Here is a 16,904-nt window from a genome sequence, read left to right on the forward strand (position 1 = left end):
TCCAACTTTGTTTTTTATATATATTTTTGTACTGATTATGCAACAAGATATCATAACCTTATCATGTACATTTTTGTTACCTGACTCTATGATTATGAAATTATATGCACATCTTTTCCTAGTCATTTGTTTTCTTTGACACAAGAGTTTGGTTGATTTTTGGGTGCTGTAGATTACATGTAGTGCCAATTAATTTGTAACAAGTCCATGAATACTTTATTGGGTGCTGTCTAGATTATCTGTAGTGCCAGTTATTTTGTGACAAGTCCAAGAATACAGTGTGCTTTATTGGGTGTTGTCTTGATTATCTGTAGTATGAGTTATTTGACAACAAGTCCAAGAATACTGTATTGGGTGCTGTCTAGATTATCTGAAGTGCCAGTTATTTGACAACAAGTCCAAGAATACAGTGTACTTTATTGGGTGTTGTCTTGATTATCTGTAGTATGAGTTATTTGACAACAAGTCCATGAATACTTTATTGGGTGCTGTCTAGATTATCTGTAGTGCCAGTTATTTTGTGACAAGTCCAAGAATACAGTGTGCTTTATTGGGTGTTGTCTTGATTATCTGTAGTATGAGTTATTTGACAACAAGTCCAATAATACAGTGTGCTTTATTGGGTGTTGTCTTGATTATCTGTAGTATGAGTTATTTGACAACAAGTCCAAGAATACTGTATTGGGTGCTGTCTAGATTATCTGAAGTGCCAGTTATTTGACAACAAGTCCAAGAATACAGTGTACTTTATTGGGTGTTGTCTTGATTATCTGTAGTATGAGTTATTTGACAACAAGTCCATGAATACTTTATTGGGTGCTGTCTAGATTATCTGTTGTGCCAGTTATTTTGTGACAAGTCCAAGAATACAGTGTGCTTTATTGGGTGTTGTCTTGATTATCTGTAGTATGAGTTATTTGACAACAAGTCCAAGAATACTGTATTGGGTGCTGTCTAGATTATCTGAAGTGCCAGTTATTTGACAACAAGTCCAAGAATACTATATTGGGTACTGTCTAGATTATCTGAAGTACCAGTTATTTGACAACAAATCCAAGAATACTAATTGGGTGCTGTCTAGATTATCTGAAGTGCCAGTTATTTGACAACAAATCCAAGAATACTATATTGGGTGCTGTCTAGATTATCAGAAGTGCCAGTTATTTTACAAGTCCAAGAAAAATTTATTGGGTGCTGTCTAGATTATCTGAAGTGCCAGTTATTTGACAACAAATCCAAGAATACTATATTGGGTGCTGTCTAGATTATCAGAAGTGCCAGTTATTTTACAAGTCCAAGAAAAATTTATTGGGTGCTGTCTAGATTATTTTTAGTGCTAGTTATTTTACAGCAAGTCGAATAATACTTTGCAAGCACAGTTCATTTGCCCAAAAGATCCATCGCCTATGAAGTAAACATGTTCTATACAAATTTGAAAAATATAGAGAATAACTGTGTATGTTAGTGATAATATGACATGGGCTAAGTATTGATCTTTCTGTGTTTATGCTCCAAATAATATGATATATGGGATGAACAATGATCTTTGTGTTTCTGCTCAAAATAATATGGTATATGGGATGAGCATTGATCTTTGTGTGTTTATACTAAAAATAATATGATATATGGGATGAGCATTGATCTTTGTGTTTATACTCAAAAAGATATGTGATATGTGGGATGAGCATTGATCTTTCTGTGTTTATTCACAATAAATTATGTGGGATGAGCATTGATCTTTCTCTATTTATACTCGATATATGACATAGGATGGGCATTGATCATTCTGTGTTAATATTCAAAATAATATATGATATGTGGGATGATCATTGATCTTTCTGTGTTTTTACCATTCAAGCATAGGAGTTTAAACCAATTTTTTTCCAAACTGCATCTTTCTTGTTTACTTTAATGATAAATCTTCAAGATGCAGAATTGTATCTTGGGGAAATAAAATAATACATGTGAGATCTTCTTTTACTTGATTTAATTGTGCTAAATTTGTGGAGTATTTTTCACAGAACAAAACCTTACTTATCTGTGAACCGTATGCATCTGCTGTCTATCTTTCTCTCTCCATCCATTTTTGGATAAAAGCATGTTTTCTCTTTCTCTTTGCAGGAAATAGTCACCAGTGTTGTTACTAGACTCAGACATTGGCCTATCAGCATTCTGTTTGACCAGTGGAAGGAATTCACAATTCGACGAAGAGAGCTCAAGGGTTTTGCCAAACTGATGTCTGAGAGACACCAGTCCCTGGCCTTGAGCTTGATCTTCAAGACCTGGGTTCAGCATTACAAGTCAATGAAGTTAGCCAGAAAACATAGGGTATAAGAAAACTTTTAAAAATTGATCTTGAACTGTCTTTGTACAGTCTGCTTAGACATTACCAGTCAATAAATATAGCATGAAAAGTACTTAGATTTTTTTTCTTCACAACACTTGATTGGGTGTTTGAGATCACATTATTTATATGTATTTTACAATCAATAATAATTTATAACCTTGATGTGTAGCATATGAGTATGATTTTATACATCAAACTTTGATGATCTTTTATCTTTTTGTTTGATTGGAAGCACATATATACTTGTTTAGGTAAGAAAACAGTGATTAAAGGCCTTCTTCAATCTTGCTGCGGTTTTCTAATGACAATCTCAGTCAGTTGCCTAAGCTGTAGGGAACCATTAAAAACAAATGTATTGATACATTGTGATAACTTTAATGGTTTTTATCAATACTGGTTTCATCTCCTCCTGAATGGAAAGTTAGATCAGCAATGGGTTTTCATTATATGTCTTATGATGTCTAGTGGGTCCTAATGTTATCAGATTTGATATCCGATATGTTCACCACAGTTACCTGCTTGAATATGTTATCACAAACAAACAACAAACTTAAACACCTAATAATGTTGCCTAACTTAATATTTTCAGCATGTTTTTATGTTTTCTAATTTCATGGTGTTTGTTTTCTGTAATAACATCATTTGTTGGTTTTGTTATGTTATAGGTGTCGTCTAATGTTGTAAAGCACTTTGAGCTTCTAAAGATTATGTGCGATACAAAGTCCTCATTATTATAACTATCACAACTCCTCCTGAATGGATAGTCATAATAACATAGGATTTTCACTAAAGGTCTCCTCTTGATGTATGGTTGGTCCTGAATGAAAATAGTGTCAGTCTGATATCGAATTTGGTTGCCTCAGCAGCCATCTTGAAAATTTTGTACATTGCCGCTTCTCCTGAATGATAAGTCACATTAGCAAGGGTTTTTCACCAAATGACTTCTGATGATGTTTATTTCATCCTAGTTGAAAATGGTAACACTTGCACAGCCAATATAGATGCCTCTGCGGCTGTCTTAGTACTGCTACTCTTCCAGAATGGATTGTCTTATCAGCATGGAGTTTTTACTTAAAGACTTCTTATGATGTCTAGTTGGTCCTAAATGAAAATGGTACTGCTTAAACATCAAATATGGCCACCACAGGAGTCATATGGAAAATCTGTATATCACTGCTTCTCCTAAATGAATGCCCATATCAGCATTGCTTTTCAACTAAAAGACTTCTTATCATATTTAGTTGATCATAAATGAAAATGGTGCCAATCTGACCGCCTATATGTCCACAACAATGACCATCTCGAAAATTGTATTATCATTACTTTTCCTAGTTAGTGGGTCATATCAACATTTTGTTATCACCAGAAGACTTCATATAATGTGTAGTTGGTCTTAAATGGAAATGTTGTGTATCTGATGCCACAGTACCAGCCATTTTGAAAATCTTATTGTCATTTTTAAAAAAGGGAGACTCTTCAACATGGAGTTTTTATTATAAGAGTTAATATGGTGTTTAGTTGGTCCTAAATGAAAATGATGCAAACTGACCCTCAATATGGCTACTATGGTGGACATCTTGATAATATTATTCTCTCTCTGTCTCCCAATTGATGTTGTTGTTGTTGTTGTTGTAGGGGTTTAACGCCATTTTTCAGCACATGATAGGCTATACATGGCGGCCAATATTAATTGTGGAGGGAGAACCCGGGAAAACCCCGGAAAGAACCACCGACCCACGAGAAGTCTCCCAATTGAATATCCATATCAAAATTGGGTTTTCACCAGTAGACTTCTTGAGATACCTAGTTGGTCCAAAATGAAATGGTACAAGTGATACAGGTAATATGGCTCCCACAATGTATCAAATATCTTGTTGTCACTGCTCCCCATGTATAAATGGTCTTATTGACATTGGGGTTTCACCAAAAGGCTTCTGATGATGTCTGCATGGTCCAGTATGAAAATAGTACCAATGTGGCATCCAATTTGTCCATCACATTAGTTAATTTGAAAATCTTTTTATTACTGAATAATATCAGAGCTCATTTAAACACTTGCAGTTGCAAAGAATAAATGATCTTATCTTGAATTACTGGAAATTCTTCCACCCAGTGGAGTTCAGTCATTTTGAGGGACTCTTGTTAATATTTCTTGGATTCACGTGGTCTTGATTTCCAGCAAAGGATATCTGTACAAATTCTTGTCTTCATGAGGTCATGATATCCAGCATGGGTTATCTGTACAATTTCTTGCCCTCCTATATCCTGATCTCCAGCATTGGATATCTGTACAATTTCTCATCTTAACAAAGTCCTGATATCCAGCATTGGATATCTGTACAATTTCCCATCTTAACAAAGTCCTGATCTCCATCATTGGATATCTGTACAATTTCTCATCTTAATAAAGTCCTGATCTTCAGTATTGGATATCTGTACAATTTCTCATCTTAACAAAGTCTGATTTCCATCATTGGATATCTGTACAATTTCTCATCTTAACAAAGTCCTGATCTCCATCATTGGATATCTGTACAATTTCTCATCTTAATAAAGTCCTGATCTCCAGCATGGGCTATCTCAACAATTTCTTGTCTCCAAGAGGTCCTAATCTCCATCATTGGTATCTACAGTTTTTCAACTTCATGATGTCCTGTTCTCCAGCGTAGACGTGAGGTTTCTGTACAGATTTACCATATGTAAATAAAAGAAGAATATGATAGCATTTTTATGTTCTTGACCATAGATGTGCATCTCAGTATGGTGATAAAGGTTACTGAGTTTGTTTAAATGTATAATGAACAGAATGAACCTTATTTACTTGTACGTATTGATCACAACAAGATGATCATGGAAAAACTTGCATGTGCAAATACATATGTTGTACAGATCATTGTCAAGGGTTTTTGAACAAATTCTTTTTCACTAGATTAGATTTAAGAAATGGTAGCTCATTATAAGTGCAGTTCCTTTTAAGGATAGATGGTACCCAGAAAGGGTAGGTCTAAAAAAATGTCAGTGTAATCTGATTACTCGGAGAGTTCATATGAAAATGATATAAAATTCTAAGCTGCATCTGTGGATGACTACTTTACATTGAAAGTGCCTTCCTTGGTCTCAAGCATGTTTTCACGGAACAACGAGTATTTGAATGTATCTTTAGTCATTGATTGTCATCATATGATACACTTGTACATGTCAAAATAAGTATTGAAAGAAATAATGAATTTATATAGAAATATTGCTGTCAATATATTAAATGTAATGCTAGTTTAGGAGCATCAAGAATGATTTTTTTTATATATCTAGCCTGTGTTAGAATGGTATTACATATGCATTTTTTTCAGCAATAGCGGCAGTGTTGATATTGTCAGAAATGCTAATGTTTTGAGTCTAATTTTGTTGCAATTTTGATACAAGATGACACATCACAGCATAGATGTAATTTAAACACTGGGTTCCGCTGGACATCAAACATGTGCTTTTCTTTTCAGGATGTGGTACTACAGAGACAGGTCCTGGCCTGCCTCTACAGCTACAGTTGTGACAGAAGACAGAAGAAAAAGTTATCTACTCTTGCAAATAAACACTGTGCTTTAAAGGCGTACAGCAAGGTCTTTCCCACGTGGTTCAACAAGGTACAATTATTATGTGCCTGTGGTGAGATGGAATTGGCTACATTAAGCCCATACCCACATATATATTTAAACTGTGTTGCATTTGGTTGTGATACAATATTGATTTTAAAAAAAGTTATGAAATAAGTACTAATACTAGTCTCTCAAGACTTTGAATTACCATACAAATTTTCATCTGCTCACTGAGTTTTGTCTGGATTCTGTAAAAGATTTTAAAAAATGTATTTTCTGATTTTCCTTTTCTTTCAGTATTTTTTCATCCATTAACAGTATCTGCCTGCCTACCTCTTGATACATTTGTCTGTCCACAATATTTTTTCATCCTTAATAGTATCTCTCAACCTATGTTTCCATACATGCCAATCATTATGCTTTTGGCGTAATCATTACGTTTGTTTCACTAAATTACACCTTATGCATAAATGTATTAGGATTATGCTTTTTTGTTATATCCCCCTCCAAAAATATTAATAATTTGTTTTCTCATTTTTATTAAGATCCCATTAATCCCACAGACCGTATTCTATAAAAGACAGCTTCTGTGTAACTGTGTGTTAGCATCCGTTAGTCTCGAGAGACGATGGAACTGCGCCCATGAGAGATGTCCCAGTTGGTTGTTGTGCAGCGTCTGCTGTGGCTAAGTAGTCCAATGCGGGAGTGGCAGTCCCTGCTGCACTTGAAGGTTGTGTCAGGTGTTGGTTGAAGCTGCTTTTTCTTCCTCTGCGATCGTCTTTCATCAGCTAGCAAGCGTTGCTTGTCCTCTCCGGCTTTCAGACCAGTGATCAGAGCATGTCTCCAGCTTGATCTGTCTAGAGCAAGCTCTTCCCAGGTGTTGACATCAATATCAAGGGCTTTCATGTCGTGCTTACAGACACCCTTGAAGTGGAGATGTGGCCGTCTGATCGACCTTTTGCCAGAGGCGAGTTCCGAATAAAGAATGTCTTTGGGGATCTGTCCATCATCCATCTGACGTACATGGCCCAGCCATCTCATGCGGCGTTGGCAGAGGAGTGTGATCATGCTGGGAATCTTGGCACGCTCGAGCACCTCGTTGTTTGTTACTCGATCGCTCCAGGTGATCCCGAGTATGCATCGGAGGCATCGCATGTGAAAGGCGCTCAGTCTTTTCTCTTGTGAGGTGTACAGAGTCCAGGTTTCACTGGCATACATGAGAGTGCTTAGCACGCATGCACGGTACACGGTGATCTTAGTATTCATGGTCAGCATGCTGTTGTTCCACACTCTCTGCGACAACCTGGAGAGAGTTGTTGATGCCTTTCCAATCCGCTTGTTGAGCTCAGCATCGAGCGAGAGGTTGTTGGTGATGGTAGAGCCGAGATACATGAACTGACTCACCACCTCAAGTTCGTAGTTGTTGATGATGATGCTTGGGGGGTCCACGTCCTGAACCATCACGTTTGTTTTCTTTAGGCTTATGGTTAACCCAAACTCATCACATGCTTTAACAAAGCGGGCCATCAGGCGCTGAAGCTCAGCTTCTGTGTGGGTTACTAGAGCAGCATCATCTGCGAAGAGCATGTCCCTAATGGTTACTTCACGCGCTTTGCTCTTTGCCTTCAGTCGTGCCAGGTTGAACAGTCTGCCGTCTGATCATGTGTGCAGGTAAATCCCTTCTGTGGACGTCCCAAAGGTGTGCTTGAGCAGGACTGCGAAGAAGATGCCGAAGAGCGTGGGGGCAAGGACACAGCCCTGTTTAACTCCACTGCGGATGTCAAAGGGGTCGGATGTTGAGCCATCATACTGCACTGTGCCTTTCATGTCATTGTGGAAGGACTGGATCATGCTTAGCAGCTTTGGAGGGCAACCAATTTTTGCCAGGATTGTAAAGAGTCCGTCTCTGCTGACCAGATTGAATGCCTTGGTGAGGTCTATAAAGGCCAGGAAGAGGGGTCTGTGTTGTTCTCTGCATTTTCCTGCAGTTGCCTGACAGAGAAGATCATGTCGATTGTGGACCTCTCTGCACGGAACCCGCACTGCTACTCTGGGTAAACTCTGTCAGCAAGCGTCTGCAGTCTGTTCAGGATGACGCGTGCGAAAATTTTACCCACGATGCTGAGAAGTGATATGCCCCTGTAGTTGTTGCAGTCACTTCTGTTGCCCTTGTTCTTGTACAGGGTTATGATGTTAGCATCTCTCATGTCCTGAGGCACTGCCCCCTCGTCCCAGCACTGGCAGAGGAGGTCGTGCAGGTGTGTGAGAAGCACGCTACATCCACACTTGATGAGTTCTGCTGTGATGCCATCCTTCCCTGGGGCTTTACCTAGGGACAGTTTCTCTAAGGCCTTCTTTAGTTCGTCTACAGTAGGTTTCTCGTCCAGTTTGGCCATTGGAGGGAGGTTTTCAATGGCGTTGAGGGCATCATTGTTCACATGGTTCTCTTTGGAGTACAGTTCGGAGTAGTATTCCACCCAACGCTCCATCTGCTTGCCCTTGTTGTTGATGGTATCGCCTGTGGCAGACTTCAGTGGTGCTGTCAGTTTCTTCGTGGGACCCATTGCTTTCTTTATGCCATCGTACATGCCTCTGATGTTTCCAATATCTGCTGCTGACTGGATACTCTGACAGAGCTGAAGCCAGTATTCATTGGCACACTGCCGTGCTAATCTTTGCACTTTGCTTCTGGTAGACCTGTATGCCTGTAGTGTCTTCTGACAGGGGGATCGCTTGTATTGCAGGTGAGCACTGCGACGCTCTTCTGTGGCTGGCATGAGTGTGGCAGAGTTAGCCTCAAACCAGTCATTGTTCTTTGATTGCTTCTTACCAAAGATCCGTGTGGCTGTGCTGTATACAGTCTGTCTGATGTAATCCCATCTTTCTTTGGCACTGCCGTTGGGGGGTTCTGAGTCAAACGTCTTGGAAAGAGCATATATGAATTCCTCAGCCATGTCTGGATATGATGTCTTGTTCACATCAATGCATGGTTGACCCTCTTGCCTAGAGCGGTGGATCTTCTTTGGCTGAAGCTTCATTTTGCAGCACACCAGCGAGTGGTTGGTGTCGCAGTCAGCACTGTGGAAGGTACGGGTAAGAAGCACATCCTTCATGGCTGACCGTCTTGTAATGATCAAGTCCAGCTGGTGCCAGTGTTTAGACCGGGGATGCCTCCAAGACACTTTGTGCTGTGGCTTTGTCTGAAAGAATGAATTGGTGATGCTGAGTTCGTGGTACGAGCACATCTCTAGAAGGCGCTGCCCATTCTCATTCATCTTCCCAACGCCAAACTTGCCAAGACAGGAGGGCCAAGAGTCATGATCGGCACCCACCCTAGCACTGAAGTCGCCCAGCAAAATCAAGTTCTCTTCCTTGGGAATTTTGTCGATGAGCGAGTTTAACTCATCATAAAACTCATCCTTGGTATCTGTGGCGGATCTTAGTGTGGGAGCGTATACACTGATCAGGTTGACAGGCCCTTTTGTGGTGTGGAGGTGGAGGGATAGCAGTCTTTCATTTCCTTGTTGGCAGGGTTCTATCATTCCCAGCAGAGTGTTCCTGACAGCGAAGCCAACACCAAACTCTCTGGCTTCATCTGCGCTCTTTCCTTGCCAGAAGAATGTGTAGTTCTTTTCTCTGAGGGACCCAGAATCTGGTAGTCTTGTTTCCTGTAGTGAGGCGATGCGACCTGAAGCCTTGCAAGTTCGTCGTTGATGACTGAAGTCTTACGAACATCACTGATTGTCTGGAGATCATCTGAAAGCCCAGTCAGCATGGTCTGGACATTCCAGGTACTGAGCTTGAGGATTGAAGTCTTCTTTTTTATTTTTATTTTGTTATTTCTCGGTGCAGTAGTTGCAGTCCGCTTGTCAGGTACTCGCGTACCTTAAGCCTGATGCACCCAGCAAGGCAGGCGAACTGTGGCAGGACAGCACCTTATTGGCTGGGGGCTGCCCAGTTTGAGGTGGGCGGTAGCTGTCCAGTGAAACATGTTGGTCTCTCCCACCATCAGAAGCAACCCCTGGCATCTGGCTCTATGCCAATCGAGCGGTGACTTATAACCGGTAAACTGCTGCTTCCCGTGTTGTGTCGACGCTATGGAGCGAAGCTGGAGTGTCCTCTCCAGGGCACAAGCCTGGGCAGGGTAATATGGAGAATCAACTGTTGCCCATGCAGCTGATCCCCCCTCTCCACGCAGCTGATGGATCTAAGGGAAAGGACAAGCTGATATGTCATGGCACCAGCTGCGTCGCAGGAGTTGCCGAGATGACACTGAAATCAATGCCAATTCGCCTTAGGGACTCCGACTCTGGATTTTCTGTTGGAGTTTACTCCCTTAGCCTTTCCCCTAAGAGGGTATAGTCGCAAGGCAGCGAAGGTTTGAAATCGGAGTTTACCTTCTCCTAGATGGGTAACCACCCAAGGTTAACGAGCCCCATCTGCCTGAAGCATCTGGTTTTGAGGCGCCAGAAGCTCGCCTGTCATCCCTTCTCCAGTCAGTTTAAACAGGTTCCGCCACTCGTGAAGGCCTGGAGCTGGATTTGGTTGTCAGAGGCTCTATCAGACGCAAGCCATTGGGAGATTTCCAAGGGAAGTGGGTGTTTATCTCCCACAACCGCCCCCGGCGATGACAACCCTTGAAACCCTGTGTAACTACGACATAAGAATATGTTTGTCCATAGACTTACATGCACTTTCCTGACAGTAATATGTTCTATTTATAGCAGCTGCCCTTTTTCCAAGAAACAGGCTGGTTCTACTTTCAAACTTTTGACTTCGGTTTCTATTTATATCAAATGTATGGCTTAGTTAGGAGAGAACAGACTGTTTTTCTAACTTGTAATCTTTGCCCACAGATTCTTTGTTCAAATTCATATCTGGTACAGAACCAGTTTATAGGTATTTGGCGCTAAAAGTCAAGTCAGATTTATTCTAGTTGATGCATGTGTTAGAGCAAAACTGTTTTTAAAATAATTTTACAGACAGATTAGAAAAGACAAGAAATCGGTTCAGAGATGAATACATGAATTACATAATACAGCGTTCCATTTTTGGGAATCATCACACCCCTTGCAAGCTGTGTGGAAAGGATTTTAATATTGGTCATGGTGGTAAAACAAAGAAACCTTGAATTAGCTCATTTTTGCTAACTCCAGTACTGAGGTAACTTCTTTTTTTTACAGCATAACTAAACTGTGGACATGAATTTTATAAATGCAGAGGGGTTATGTATAGAGTTATTAATAGAACACGTACTACCCCTAGTGGTAGAAGACTACATTGGTCCTTTGTTCAAATGGATGTTATCTGATTCCAAAATTGCAGAAAATATGCATGTGCAAAGAACAAAATAATCTATTATTGTCAGGTGTTTAGCAGAAGATACTTCACTTAAAATTGCAGAAGCTGTGAAAATTGGGCCATTTAGTATTGCAATAGACAGGAATAGTGATTATGATGACAAAAAGCTGTACCGAGTCTGTGTAAGAGACTTTGACAATGAAAAGGGCAAAGTCAGAGTGCTCTTCTTTCATTACCAGAATTAACAGTAGATTCCACTGGAGAAAACATTTTTTATATTTGCTTGATAAAATTTTGAATAAACATAAGTTGGCAGAACTGTATGGGGTTTTCAGCTGATAATGCATCAGTGATGACTGGAATTCATAAAGGAGTTGCATTCTATATTTTGAAAAATGTCTCCATCATTGTTCATATCAGGTTGTTTCTGTCATATGATGCACCATGCTGCAGGAAAGGCTGCTGATAAATTAGAACTGAAGTACGAAGTTGGCACTCTACCTGACAATGTACTTCATGTGGACAGAGTTGATTTTTTATCTTATTTCCCAGCTAAAAGACCCAATAGCTGGAAGATATAAATTTCCTCTTCTTTGTCAGGTTATGAAAGGAATATTGGTTCTTTACCATTCTAATACTGACTGTGAGAGATCGTTCAGTATTGTTAACAAAAGTAAAACTGAATTCAGATCCAGGCTCTGTAACCCAGCACTTAACGCTCTACTGGTGTGCAAAACTTTCATAGTCTCAGCTGGAACAAAGTGTTTTGAAATGCAGTATGAGAGACTGTTGCTTTTTAAAGCTCAAAGTGTTATATATGTGAAAACTTGAAGCAGTAATTGATGTTAAAAGTCCAGAGGGATAAATAAATAAGTTTGTACATACGCTCGTTGAATTTTTATCATGTTATATTTGGATTACTCTTTTTCTGCTCGGATTAATCTTTATGTTCACATTGATTACACTTTTTCCTCGCCAGGGGTTGGCATGTATGTATTTCTCTGTCCAACTAGGATACTGGCTGATTTTTACTCAGCCTGTGAGTCTGATTCTAAATGTTCATCTAAATACCTCTATCTTAATTTCTCTTTTTGATTACTCTCTCTCACTCTCACTCTTTCTTTCTGTCTCTCTCTCTCTCTCACTCTTTCTCTCTCTCATCTTAATTCTTCTTTATTTACAGGCTAAAGAGAAGCATCACAGGGAGCACATTATCCACTTATGGTCAAATCTGACACCAGAAGAAAAGGCCTTAATGCCTCGGGAATCAACATTCCACCAGCGTCTTAACCAGAGGACGCTGCGGATATGCTTTGCACTGTGGTGTCTCCACTACCAACAGATTACCAAGTTGAAGAAAGCTTACCACAAAATTATAATGGAGAAGTAGGTGTACACAAAATTATAATGGAGAAGTAGGCGTACACCAATTATAATGGAGAAGTACACAAAATTATAATGGAGAACTAGTTGTACATAAACTTATAATAAAAATGTAGGTGTACACAAAATTGTAATGGACAAGCATGTGCACACACAACTATAATGGAGAAGTAGGTGTACACAAAATTACAATGGATAAGTAGGTGTACACCAATTATAATGGAGATGTAGCTGTGTACATAAAATTATAATGGAGGAGCATGTGTACGCACAACTATAATGGAGAAGTAGATGTCCACAAAATTATAATGGAGAAGTAGGTGTACACAAAATTATAATGGAGAAGCATGTGTACACACAACTATAATGGAGAAGTAGTTTACACAAAATTACATTGGAGAAGTAGGTGTACACAAAATTACAATGGAGACGTTGGTGTACACAAATATATAATAGAGAAGCATGTGTACGCACAACTATAATGGAGAAGTAGATGGACACAGAATTGTAATAGAGAAGTAGGTTTACACAAAATTATAACGGAGAAGTAGGTGCACACAAATTTATGATGGAGAAGTAGCTGTACACAATTATAATGGAGTAGTAGGTGTACTCACAATTATAATGGAGAAGTAGGTGTACACACAGTTATAATGGAGAAGTAGGTGTACTCACAATTATAACGAGAAGTAGGCGTACTCACAATTATAATGGAGAAGTAGGTGTACACACAGTTATAATGGAGAAGTAGGTGTACTCACAATTATAACGAGAAGTAGGTGTACTCACAATTATAACGAGAAGTAGGTGTACTCACAATTATAATGGAGAAGTAGGTGTACACACAGTTATAACGGAGAAGTAGGTGTACACACAATTATAATGGAGACGTAGCTGTGTACACAAAATTATAATGGAGAAGTAGGTATACTCACAATTATAATGAAGAAGTAGGTGTACATACAGTTATAATGGAGAAGTAGGTGTACACACAATTATAATGGAGACGTAGCTGTGTACACAAAATTATAATGGAGAAGTAGGTGTACACAAAATTATAATGGAGAAGCATGTGTACACACAACTATAATGGAGAAGTAGTTTACACAAAATTACATTGGAGAAGTAGGTGTACACAAAATTACAATGGAGACGTTGGTGTACACAAATATATAATAGAGAAGCATGTGTACGCACAACTATAATGGAGAAGTAGATGGACACAGAATTGTAATAGAGAAGTAGGTTTACACAAAATTATAATGGAGAAGTAGGTGCACACAAATTTATGATGGAGAAGTAGCTGTACACAATTATAATGGAGTAGTAGGTGTACTCACAATTATAATGGAGAAGTAGGTGTACACACAGTTATAATGGAGAAGTAGGTGTACTCACAATTATAACGAGAAGTAGGTGTACACACAGTTATAATGGAGAAGTAGGTGTACTCACAATTATAACGAGAAGTAGGTGTACTCACAATTATAACGAGAAGTAGGTGTACTCACAATTATAATGGAGAAGTAGGTGTACACACAGTTATAATGGAGAAGTAGGTGTACTCACAATTATAACGAGAAGTAGGTGTACTCACAATTATAACGAGAAGTAGGTGTACACACAATTATAATGGAGAAGTAGGTGTACACACAGTTATAATGGAGAAGTAGGTGTACTCACAATTATAACGAGAAGTAGGTGTACTCACAATTATAACGAGAAGTAGGTGTACACACAGTTATAATGGAGAAGTAGGTGTACTCACAATTATAACGAGAAGTAGGTGTACTCACAATTATAACGAGAAGTAGGTGTACTCACAATTATAACGAGAAGTAGGTGTACACACAATTATAACGAGAAGTAGGTGTACACACAATTATAATGGAGTAGTAGGTGTACTCACAATTATAACGAGAAGTAGGTGTACACACAATTATAATGGAGAAGTAGGTGTACTCACAATTATAACGAGAAGTAGGTGTACACACAATTATAATGGAGAAGTAGGTGTACACACAATTATAATGGAGAAGTAGGTGTACACACAATTATAATGGAGAAGTAGGTGTACTCACAATTATAACGAGAAGTAGGTGTACACACAATTATAATGGAGAAGTAGGTGTACTCACAATTATAATGGAGAAGTAGGTGTACTCACAATTATAACGAGAAGTAGGTGTACACACAATTATAATGGAGAAGTAGGTGTACACACAGTTATAATGGAGAAGTAGGTGTACACACAATTATAATGGAGACGTAGCTTTGTACACAAAATTATAATGGAGAAGTAGGTGTACTCACAGTTATAATGGAGACGTAGCTGTGTACACAAAATTATAATGGAGAAGTAGGTGTACACACAATTATAATGGAGAAGTAGGTGTACTCACAATTATAACGAGAAGTAGGTGTACACACAATTATAATGGAGAAGTAGGTGTACTCACAATTATAACGAGAAGTAGGTGTACTCACAATTATAACGAGAAGTAGGTGTACACACAATTATAATGGAGAAGTAGGTGTACACACAGTTATAATGGAGAAGTAGGTGTACACACAATTATAATGGAGACGTAGCTTTGTACACAAAATTATAATGGAGAAGTAGGTGTACTCACAGTTATAATGGAGACGTAGCTGTGTACACAAAATTATAATGGAGAAGTAGGTATACACACAAGGATCAAAGTTCACTTGCATATTTCAAATGTGTTTTCACAGGTCGTCATTGTCCAATGTAAGAATTTTTATCATTACAATTTTGATGTTAGGTTTGCTTTCTCATTGGAATACAAATTCACCAGATTTAGAAGAGAGTAATCAGTGAAATAAATAACATAGTTGCTTAATATTTACAGTTAAATTTATTTTAAAATAATGTATAGGAATATGCTTATCAAAATATATCATTATCAACATTATCACTACAATTATAAATATTCAAACAATATAATGAAGTTAGGGTCATTTGTACAGATTGATTGGATGGTAACCTGTGTATTTAATGTCTGAGGATCAAGAACATTTTTAATTTCTACCTTGCTTGAAAGACTAAAATTGGTAAATTGTACGATTGTTATTAACTTGCTTGAAAAATTCTGAGCAATGTTTTCACTGAAATAACTTGGAGAACAGCCACTAGATAAATGTCTAACAAAGCAGATTTTCAGGTCAGCCCTTGGTTTTCAGGTATTTCACGGCATGGTCAAGCTGGGCAAGAGAAAAACATGACAAGAAAGCAAAAAGTCAGGAATTTTGTGACAGGAGAGTCTCGACTTTGGTGTTCAAAACATGGTGCTTACGTCACATGCAGAAGACTGAAGTGGCTAGAAGATATGGAGAAGTGTGGCATAACTATACAGGTCTGATCCTTATGTCATGGCGTGCACTAACTGCAGGTAAGCTAGAATGTATCCTTTGTTATTAAACAAGGGTAATAATTTTTTTAACAGTGACTGATTACTTCTTTATCACAAATGTCTCATTGTTTTTTACCACTACCTGCCAATCATTCCAGTATGATTGCAATCATTCAAGTTTGTCATATGTTACATATATTTAATTTGTAGTATTTGTTGGTTTTTCTTAATGATTATATGTTATATATATTTTGAACTTGACCTTGCCCGATATCAAGTTCAGTGTACCTGATTTGGGACATTGATTTGTAAACAGTATCATATATAACTAGATATTTTTCTATGATTATGGATTTAATATTAGGATCATTATCAGTGGAAGTAAACAAGTTTATCATAATCTGAGTCTAGGACATTGGAACCCCACCCCATTGATAAACCTGGTCTACCTGATGTTTCTCCAACAACATGGAAATATGGAATAATGAATGACTTTCACGATCTGCCTCTGACAGGCCATCTACCTACTTTTATATCGAACTTTCTTTTAAATGGGCAATGCAATTCAAGGTATGAGTGGGCTCCACTCTCTCTGATAGGTAGGAGCAAGAGATGGGTTAGTCCCAGGGCAGTATTTTGTGTTACTATTTTTGCATACAAATTTATAACATTACCAAGTGTTTGGTTCCTGATGTGGATTTCTCCCTACATGTTGATGATTTTCTAATATGTTATCGCTTGACACACATGCATAAAATTGAAAGGCAATTGCAACAAAATATAAACAAGTTTAAAAATTGGGCCACTGCCTATGGTTTCAAATGCTCAAAATCTAAAACAATATACATGCATTTTTGTCAGCTACAAAGAAAACATGATGACCCTAAACTCACGCTGAATGGAACACCT

The 16,904-nt window shown here is 38.4% G+C and overlaps 1 protein-coding gene across 1 annotated transcript in view; it reads left to right on the forward strand.

The window, feature by feature from the left end:
* LOC149781771 (uncharacterized) overlaps window positions 1-16,904 on the forward strand; it is a 211,428-nt gene that overhangs the window by 145,581 nt on the left and 48,943 nt on the right. Inside the window, exons 23-26 of the mRNA XM_089935925.1 lie at window positions 2,122-2,328; window positions 5,842-5,985; window positions 12,422-12,624; window positions 15,826-16,034. Coding sequence (XP_089792051.1) covers window positions 2,122-2,328; window positions 5,842-5,985; window positions 12,422-12,624; window positions 15,826-16,034 — 763 coding nt within the window. The remainder of the gene's footprint in view (window positions 1-2,121; window positions 2,329-5,841; window positions 5,986-12,421; window positions 12,625-15,825; window positions 16,035-16,904) is intronic.

The sequence above is a fragment of the Sinohyriopsis cumingii genome, chromosome 15, assembly GCF_028554795.1.
Source record: "Sinohyriopsis cumingii isolate HCF-2022 chromosome 15, ASM2855479v2, whole genome shotgun sequence".
Lineage (NCBI taxonomy): Eukaryota > Metazoa > Mollusca > Bivalvia > Unionida > Unionidae > Sinohyriopsis > Sinohyriopsis cumingii.